The sequence below is a fragment of the Montipora capricornis genome, chromosome 9, assembly GCF_036669925.1.
Source record: "Montipora capricornis isolate CH-2021 chromosome 9, ASM3666992v2, whole genome shotgun sequence".
Lineage (NCBI taxonomy): Eukaryota > Metazoa > Cnidaria > Anthozoa > Scleractinia > Acroporidae > Montipora > Montipora capricornis.
In genome coordinates, this window is record NC_090891.1 from 10,439,837 (window position 1) to 10,449,885 (window position 10,049).

At 42.0% G+C, this 10,049-nt stretch overlaps 2 protein-coding genes across 2 annotated transcripts; one reads left to right on the plus strand and one right to left on the minus strand.

The window, feature by feature from the left end:
* Positions 1 to 4,404: 4,404 nt before the first annotated feature.
* Positions 4,405 to 5,268, minus strand: LOC138017268 (uncharacterized protein F54H12.2-like). Its single transcript, XM_068864410.1, has one exon. The coding sequence runs from the start codon at positions 5,266 to 5,268 to the stop codon at positions 4,405 to 4,407; it is 864 nt and encodes a 287-aa protein (XP_068720511.1).
* Positions 5,269 to 5,610: 342 nt separating this feature from the next.
* LOC138017269 (uncharacterized) lies at positions 5,611 to 8,276 on the plus strand. Its single transcript, XM_068864411.1, has 2 exons — positions 5,611 to 5,666; positions 6,896 to 8,276. The coding sequence occupies exons 1-2, from the start codon at positions 5,611 to 5,613 to the stop codon at positions 8,274 to 8,276; spliced, it is 1,437 nt and encodes a 478-aa protein (XP_068720512.1).
* Positions 8,277 to 10,049: the final 1,773 nt, after the last annotated feature.

A 10,049-nucleotide genomic window follows, 5' to 3' on the forward strand; every position in this document is an offset into this window, starting at 1 on the left:
CACAGTTGTAATAAATGTTTCGTTGATTATGCTTAATGTTCGTGTTGCTTCAAAATCTGATGTGATGTCACAGCACGATAACGAGGTAGAATAGTAAAATTAAACGAGTTTTACCTGTAAATTGAAGTTTGATTGAGATTCTACCGAGTTATAAAGTGCTGGGAGATTACATGCCATCCCAACCCACCCTGTGAGTCACTCACATTAAGCCTTTGAAGACGGAGTTGGCGCATACGCTGCGATCTCATGTGATCTCCCAGCACTTTATAACTCGGTAGAATCTCAATCAAACTTCAACTTACAGGTAAGTCTCGTTTAATTTTACTATTAAATGTTGTTGTGTTTCAAGTAAAAAGCCAATCAAGCATGAGAACACTAAACCGCAACCTATCGGTAATTAGCTCGTGGTTTCACGCCACGTCGATTCTGATTGGTTGCTGCACAATGGAAAATGTCAAAATAAAATCAAAGTGTTTTTGGATTCACACAGTAAATAATTTAAAGGAAGGCCTCTAGTTATGGAATAAAGAGTTGTCAATTGAACCCACATTGAAAGTGAATGGTGACTAATGATGCCTTTCCAGGTATTTTACGCAAATAGTTAATTTTGCCGTTCTTCATTGAAAGACCATGAATAATCATGTCTCATCCTTGGTATAAAACTGAAGCTGTGAAACCCACGGATGACGTAACACAAGGAAAACAAAAAAGCAAAAAATCATTAAACAATAGCCTAACCTTACCACAAGCTGACAAAGCAAAGAAAACGTTTCAAAGGTTTTTACACTGTGCTAATTGCTAATTATACGGGAAAGATGACTGTTGAAGGACAAATTAAACGGTTCCATTTTTCTTCCAACCCTCGTTTTTAATAGCTTTTCATTTGGCTGAATTTCATAAGAAGAACTGAGCTACTTGATGATGTCCACAGTAATGGAGTTTTTTTTGGTTTTTACGTCATTGTGTGACACCTAATGAAAACTAAAATGTAATCGTTAATCATTCATGACACATGCTTCGTCAAATACAACCCTTCGTCTTCAAAGCATTAAGTTGGGAGCTGTAGTGTATTGATTTTCAGTCATAGTACTTTTACTTTACAAAAACTAAGAAAAATTACTACACAACATATCTATTACACCACGGTGAAACTATTGCAGGATCCAAAAAGTAGAATGGGCTCCTGGTAAATATTGTACCACTATATATACAACCTTGTTGTTAATAAACTTCAGTGCACATATAACAATGACTGGATTATTTTATTTATTTAGTACTTATTTCAATATTTATTTATTGATTGATTGATTTTTATCATATACACTATTTACATTTCATTACTCATGCAATACCGTACTGGCACTGCTCAGTACAGTACTTGCAGTCTAGTTACTATACTAGTAAGATAATGGTTTGACACTGACTATTTTTTGCTATTAAATTTTCAACCTCGGATAATGCATTCCACGTGCTCTGATTGGTTCACTCAATCTCGGTTATCAGCTCATATACCTTAGTTTGACCTTATATGGTAAATGATTGCGCTAAGCGTTGCTAAGCTAAAAGTTTTTTTGCCCAAAAGCGAGATTTCTCTCTGAATAAAGCACAAAAAAATGAAACGTTTTTGTGGAAAGTCTGGATCAATTCCGACGTTTAGGAGTACGCGAAGAGAGAAGAAATGTTTTTGTGATGAGCCTGAGTCTGTGTAAACACAAGGCCTTACACAACATCGCATCAGTTCTCACTAAGTTTGTTCGATCTCGCTCGGATTTGCTCGTATTTTTCGCTCGTATTTCGCACTTTGTAAACTTTTGGAGTTTGGGGAATTTAATGACTCGCTACGCGCCTCGTTGGTTATTTACCATCTCATATCGTTAAATGTTTGTTCGAGACGTTTCGTCTGGTACCTAAGGTTACCATATACCCTCAGATCGACAATTTTCTTCAAATTTGGATTTTTCGGTTAAAGTAATGATCGAAATGGGATCTCTAATGTAAAAATGAAATTATTCAAAAAGATTAAATGTTGGTGGAGAAATAGCAGTTTTACGTTTTGGCCGGACGTAAAAATTACCCGTCTGATTGACAGTTTTAGCGTTGTTTTCTCGAATCAATTTTTTCACGCTAAGCGGAGACTTTAAAGAGCTAGAACTCACAGAGAATTTGTCCAATTGCCCCCAAAGTTTGACAGTGGCTTGGTTATCATATAAAAAACAAAAGCAATTTGCGAATTCTTTATTTTAAAATATTTTTTCTCTGAAAACGATTTTTGTACGAACACTTCACATTTTTTTAATGCTATTTCGAAAACGTTCTAAACCTTTTCACTGTAACGGAGTATAGCAAAACGCAGACACGCATTTTTAACACTTTGGGTCGGGAAACGGAGGAACAAAATAAAATAGCGAAAAGCAAAAAAATTGCTTTGACTTCTAGCTTTGAAAAGGTGATTCGAACGCTAGCATTTAGAGGTCGTGAAAATTTCGACAATTCATTTAATTTCTAAATTCTTGATATGGTTTGATAGCCAGCTCTAAAAGCTTAAATTAGACTTAGGGGTTTAGGTATCTACGCGAAGGTATCTACCCTGAAGTTATACGGTAACCTCTAAGCCTTTATCAGTTGAAATATAACGTTGGTACGCGCGATTCAAATAACAGCACGTCGAGCGCGCGCTGAGGAAAACCCGCGTGAAGTTTCTTGACAACGTAGCACGCAACTTATGCGCATGTCAGAGATTTGTAGACCTCTGGGATGGCGATGTGGTCATTTCCAGAAGAGTCGCTCGTGGAAGTTAGCCTCGTGTCCAACAACTGTGACACTTCCAAAATCAATTTAAAAAGAGATCTAAACAAACTTTTGCTTAAGATCAAGGAGGAAATGAATGACAGCGGATCACAAGCCGGACCGGGATGGTAAGAAAAACTACATTGCAGCAATTCAACACCAGCGTCGTTTTATGGTCTCCCGAAAATTCATAAACCTAAAAGACCACTCAGACCAATCAGCAAAGATAGCCATAGCCTGCGAAGGCAGACGTATTTCCGGCGGTCGTTTCTCTCCCCCGAAAAATAGCGTCTGCGAAACCGAGCTGCAAAACGATTTCTGTGACGTAACTGCTTTTGTTTTTTTTTTTTCTGGCCAATCACGTTACATGAGACAACAGAAAGTTGGGTGATCTCCGAGCAATTCGTGTTATCGTTGTCACTAGCGAACCTTCGAAACGCAGTGCTATGATTCAAACGGTAATGAATTAAGATTCCCTGTGGTGGCGAATGTTGCTTTCTTTGATGGACAAATTAAATTGTTTGGTTGCAAAGGAGAAGATAAATGTGTTTGGTAAGAGTGTTATGGACATCTCCTCTTTGATACTTCGAGCCGATTTGTGTGGGCTAACTGCCGCACGAAATGCTTTTATCGACCGCTTCGATACAAGAAAGCTCTATGTAAAGAGGACAAGCTTGAGGACTAAATTAAAAGACAGTTTGACGGTGACATTACTCTTAGTAGTTGTATGGGATCATTCAGAACCAAAAACCTCAATCCCATGTTCATATATTATAACCACGAAAACAATGGCGCAGGGCATGACGCAACGCAGCTGTAACCCTAACACGTACAACAACACGCGCATCCCAGGTCGTCGCATAAATTAGGGTTAGGTTAATGAGATGCCAGTCACGCACGTTTAATCGGTAATTGAATATCTCGATTGTAGAGAGGTAGCGAGCTCCTTCCTGCTCAAGAGCAGAACTATGAATGAGAGATAACAACGAAGCAAAGACAAGAATAAGGAAAAGAAACCAATGACAATCACACCAGATGACCTCATCGGAAACCAATCAGAAACAACCATTACCTCATCGAGAGCCAATCAAAAGGCAAATAGGTGATTCTATGATTGGTTTCTAATGATGTCACTGGTCCATCATGCCTTGAGGAACAGACGTTTTGTGGTTATAAAAGCATCGCTCTAGCTCACTCTTTTTCATGAGACTATATCATGCCCGAGAAGAAAGAACAAGTCGTACCGATTCGAAAACCCACTCGACCATCCAAACCTCCAACCAAGAAGAAGCAAGAAGTCACACAAACATGCGGAGGAAACAAAGCTATGACCATGGAGGAGATACAGGAAATGTCACCCCTATCGCCCCAAAATTGATCTCCAGGGTGACATCGCCTTACTGTTGTGGGTTTTGCAAGGGGCTATCCGCATTTTCTCCTGCGACAATATTAAACAGGTACAGCGTGCAATTCTTGTTGTGGCCCCAATCCCCTGGTTTCAGCATACTTTCTTGGTCTTTACCCAGAGCACAGCTGGCTTGCAGGAAGCGATGGTACCCCCACAAATCTCTCTTGTTATCATTCTGATTGAGTTCCAAGGTTTCGTACGGATATTCCTCACTGCGTGTGATATGACCAATGCGGGTCACCACAAACTTTTTGGAAGGCAAATGGGTAATGATCTAAATTTCTGTTGTAGGCACGACTGTCCAGTAATCCCAACATTAGACGGTAGGGTACGCGGCTTTGAAACAGATCTGTTTTCTTAAACTTGGTACTCTCTCCGTCAAAGGTGAATGTCCGAACATCCATGTACACGGTAGGATACCGAGCCCACATGCCTTTGTTATGCCTTCGTTTAGTCAGTGCAACGTAAGTGGTAGGGTTTAAGGTCAGCCTACAGAGATAAAATTTGGCTTGGATATCATTCGGACCCAGGGTTGGGTACTTTTTGTTCGTCATCCTTGTACCAAAACAAAAGAACTCGGGACTGTTAAAGGTGATTCGCAGCTTGATTTCAATACCAGTAACTAACACAGTTCCGGTATGAAAAGCTTCCAAATGCAGTTTCATGACCAGCTGCACCCATCCGTTCTCCAAAAACTTGAAAGTTAACACTTTCAAGGGTTTCGTCTCTTCAGTAGCAAACACACCAGTGTTAAGGGGGTGGTCATCATTCACAGCATTGGAGGCTTGCAGAGAAGCATTCACATTAAAATAATTCACCCAACCTTGTGGGGCCAGCAATGTTTCACCTTCACTGGGCGTGTAATTCAGCGAGGTTTTGCCAAAGGCTCGGAAGGCATACATGCCCGTCTGTTTGGTCAATCCCATGTCAAATTGCTGGATCATGGTGGGCGCCACATTATTGACCAGGTAAATGTACTTAGTGTAATCGTCTCCCGATTGATTGGCATCAGCTGCCGTGACTTGCCCGTCCGCATACAAACCAGCATTGTTAGCACCGGTAGGTAGTCTCATGTCAAAGGTTAAATAACTTTCATTCAAATCGACAAAATCTTCCAATGCGAAAATAGTCAATTCCAAGGGGGTAATACTGCTATTGTTGAGCGGGGAGTAACCTACCCATCGAGACCCTTGAATAGCCACATCTTGCGCTGGCAAAGCTCAGAAATTCAACGACTTGCTCATGACGAAGGTCAACGTCTTTTGTGGGTTGTTTGTCGAAGTCGTCTGGGTTTTATCTGTGTCGTCCACTGACGGAACAGTTCGTAGTCCAAGGCTGTTGGTGGTGGTGATACGTGATTGGAGATCCACCCATCACGCTGTCCCCACCCCTGCAATCGTCGTTCGCGTCTAGGAATGGATCGGACTACCAATCGCGGCATGATGGAGTCAGTGTCCCTGTTGGTGGTCGAGTAGGTCTGAGCTCGTTTGGAAGGGGGAACGGCTTGATTCCTGGGCCCATCGACGGTGTGGGGAAGGCCAACCAAGGTACAATTAGATTTGTTGTTAGAAAATGCTACCAAGCAACTGTTTGTTTCAGATACGTCCACTTGCAATGTTTATTTATTTATTTATTTATATACATTATTTATACAGAAATTCCAGTTCAGCATAGCTGGTTTAAAGGGAGATCTGTATTTACCCTCCCAACCATGATACATCTCAGAAGACAGACCACAAAACAGGGAACTACATGCCCTACTCTTTGCGACAAGTGTGCGGGTTCTTTTACGTCCCACAGGATTATGAACATTGAAGGGTTGTGAGACGGGACCTCCGGCTTATCGTCCTTATCCGAGAAGACTAGAGAGTCTAACCATTTGCAGATGTAATTACAAAGGCAGCACTTTGTGCAATGTGCGCGCCATTATGGCTGCCGGTTCTATTAGGTTCTTGTTATTTTATTTAATTTTGGCTTTTCTACCCGATGGGTTTCGTCTTTATGTTGCTGGAAAGATCTCCAAGGTCAATACCTTTATGACTGGCTGTGGTTTGCGTCTTGACGGCTCTGAATTATTCTACAATTCCGACGAGCTTTGTTTCAAGGTTGTTAAATTTAAATCGATCATGTTTACCTCTCGAGTAGGAGTACGCCGCGAGGGTTCAATTTGGATGAAACATGGAATTTTACTTCTCCAGACTCCTGATTTTGACTTTCCAAAGTATTTGACTATCTGTGTCGACGTTGAAAGCAACCCAGGAGATATCGAATTAACACAAGATTCAAGTTCTTCCTCGACTCGCTCTTCAAATGCGTTGTTTTGCATTGTTTACGGTCGGTGGAACTACGATCACTGAGGAAACTCGCAAGCTCGTATATTGCACCCGATGTGTTTAATCGCTTTAAAAGCCTTCAAATCTTAAGAAAGCGCGGTAGTCGTGGAGGGTGTCGACGATTTGGATCTAGTTTTCAATCTATTCGGTTGTTAGGAAACTTCGGCGGTCAACGACAATCAATTAATTATTCAAGTAGTCGCCATGTTAATCCGGCTAATTTGATTCAAATTAACACCTCTCCTCCGAACTCTCTCGATGCAAGTCACCTTAAAGTTCGTGTATGGAACGCTCAATCATTAAGGAATAAAACGGCGAGTCTTGTCGATTATATACATGACAATAAATTGGACATCTTGGCAATTAGTGAGACGTGGTTTTCGGAGAAAGATGCCGCGGTGAAAGCTGAATGTACTCCCGATGGTTATAAGTTGTATGATGTACATAGATCCGGCCGTAATGGTGGAGATACAGCTTTGATCACTCGTTCAAATATAATTGTCAAGCAGGTTGTTGCTCCTAAGTGGTGCTCTTTTGAACTCTCGGAATGGATTTTAATTGATGGATCTTTTCGCTTACGGCGTGCTGTCGTCTATAGATCTCCTTACTCTACAAAGCATCCTGTAACAATTTCTTCCTTTGTTTCCCAATTCTCCCAGTACCTTGAATCATTTGTTTTATGCACGGAGCCCATATTGTTATGTAGTGACTTTAACATCCAAGTTGATGTTGAGGATAAACCCGATGCAGAATCATTTGTGGACCTAATTGATTCTTTTGGACTAGCTCAACATGTCCACTTTGCAACTCATGTTGAAGGACATATACTGGATTTAGTCATAACCAGGAAAATGGACAGTATCATTCAAGACACACCAATTTTAGGCTCCTTTCTATCCGACCATGCGACTGTATTGTTTAACTTAAACGGTTTTAAGTCAGAATCCTCTGCCAAGGAAACGTGGTTTCGGAAAATCAAATCGATTAATCTTCGCAAGTTTAAGAACGATCTTTGTAATTCAGAATTGTTACTAAACACTCCTAAAGGTCTTGCTGATCTCGTAGATTGTTTTGGCACTACTCTAAAATCCATAATTTACAGACATGCTTCTTGGTGGAAGAAAAGCATGATTCAAAGAGCTCAAGCCCCATGGTTGTCCGATGAGATCAGATCTGTGAAACGTCTCCGGAGGATAGCTGAGCGCAACTGGAGGTCTACAAAGTCTGAATCTGACCGGAGATCATTCAAACTTCTTCGGAATAAAGCTGTCTTTCTTATGAACAAGTCTCGTTGTGAATTCTATACAGATTTCATCAGCAACATCTCTGATAGTCAACGTAAGCTTTTTGCTGCTACAAAGAAACTGTTAAATCAGTCAGCAGAATCGCCTTTTTTACAGCACGGCGACAAGTTAGCTTTGGCCAACGACATGGGTTCGTTCTTTGTCAAGGAAATATCCGATCTTCGCGTTAGCCTTGATGCAATTCCGAACTCATGTAGTACTATCAGCCGCCATTCTCAGTGTTCTTCTTCCTTTACTGCTTTTCACCGTGTAGACATGGACTATTTTAGGAAACTTGTGTTTAGAACGCCGACAAAATCCTGTTTACTCGATCCTGTTCCTGCGAACATCGTGAAAGATTGCCTTGATGAGTTACTTCCGATATTAACAACCATGATAAACCTGTCGCTTGAATCTGGATTTTTCCTGTTATTTGAAAATATTCGGTTGTTACACCACTTTTAAAGAAACAAGGCCTTGACTTTGTTTTTAAAAATTGTCTCGAGCCATCATTATTTTCTCTCTATGCTAGCAAGCTTTTTAAGATCGTCGAGTCACGTCTTCCTAATCTCCATGCGTGACAGCCCGTGCTCAACCAACTGAGCCAACGGTGCGCGGTGTATCGTAGGTATTTTGGCGCACTGGATGAAAGTGTTTGTGTTTGGGTTCGAAATACACCACACCTCTTCCTCGTCTCTTGTACCAGACTTCGCGCAATAAATCCGTCTTCTTTCCTCCCACGATCGTGCTCTGCGCTGCATTACAAGTACACATGCTAGGTGCGAGAAGGCTCCCCAACTACCATTCCATTCGAAAGGCGTGGTTCAGGTTAGTGAAACGCCAATTACAACTCATGCTTAATCGAAGGCAGTTTTTTTCTATTGCCCAGAACACGCCATTTCCATCTTTATCCAGCAAGTCTCAGTACTTCTCAGAAGTTGTCAGATCAGGCCCTTTGTCATCTATGTACTCTCGAGACACGTTATGGTCCAACTCCCCTGTCTCCGTCAGCCATCTCATGTTGATAGCTAAGGTACCATTAATCCAAATTTCTGGAGCGTTGTCTACACCACCGAGTTTGGTCTTTGTATTGTCAATCAGCAAGTCTTGTTCGTTTCCTCGCTGTATCCAACGAAAGGTTATGTAGATACGCTTTCCCGTGTCGTCCGCAAGAACATCAATACAGGCTTTGAATTGATCGATATTCATCGTGTTGACTTGCACGTCTGATCTAGCCCCAGACCTCATTAGCGTTGTGTAAAACAGAAAATCGTATTTTGGTACCAGATGGCACAGGTTGACGCGAGTGTCAGGCACGTACATACTGCTCAAGGCAACTCGCCAACCCTGCCGGACCTTAAAACTGGATGGTGAGTTATCTGGAAATTCAGGTGAGTGATCACTCGGTAAGGTCACGTAGAAATCAACCATGGTTCTCTCAACCTTTCCACTTGCGAATGGTCTTCGCATTGATCCAACTGTCGTATTTATCAGACTATCCTTGCCAGTGCACTTTGACCTGCTCTCGTTTGCGTTGTAAAACCGTTTCTATGCGAAAGAGTCCGTCATCTGGTACGGTCACCGGTTGCAAATCTTGTCTGTAAAATGTACCTTCCACCGGAATCCCATCCCATTCTTTTACTTTGTAGGTGCATACTACCCCTGGAACGACCCGACTGATCACAAAAGCCTCTTCTGTCCACCCGGGCAAATACCCTTTTTGAAATAGCCGATGTTTCTTGTTCAAACGCTCCTGTGTCCCTTTTACCAAAAGCGTCTGTTTGTTCTTTTTCTTAGGTAGGAATCGTTTGTCGTATGGACGGTGCCATACTTGGGCCTCGTTGACGTCCGCTACGTCTTTTGGAGCTTTGCCAATGCTCCAATGGACGGTAGCGTTGTATCCCTGCACGAAACTCTGCAAGACCAGTAAGTATGCCCGCGTGTTCTTGGCTGTCAAGTACCGATACAGTTTCTCTTTCAAGGTGCGATTGAACCGTTCCGCTAGGGCGGCTTTAGCGTCCCCGTGCGTGCTTAAACGATGAATGCCGTGGGTTTTCATCAAAGTCTGGAACGTGCGATTGTAAAATTCTTTGCCCGCACCCGTCTGCAATTTTTGCGGTGTGCGCCCGGCTCGTGTCAAGATGGTTTGCATGGCCGCTGACCGCTACCCCTGGCTTGTTCTTCATGGGATCGACCCAAGCATATTTGAACAACACATCCACTACCGTTAAGGCGTAC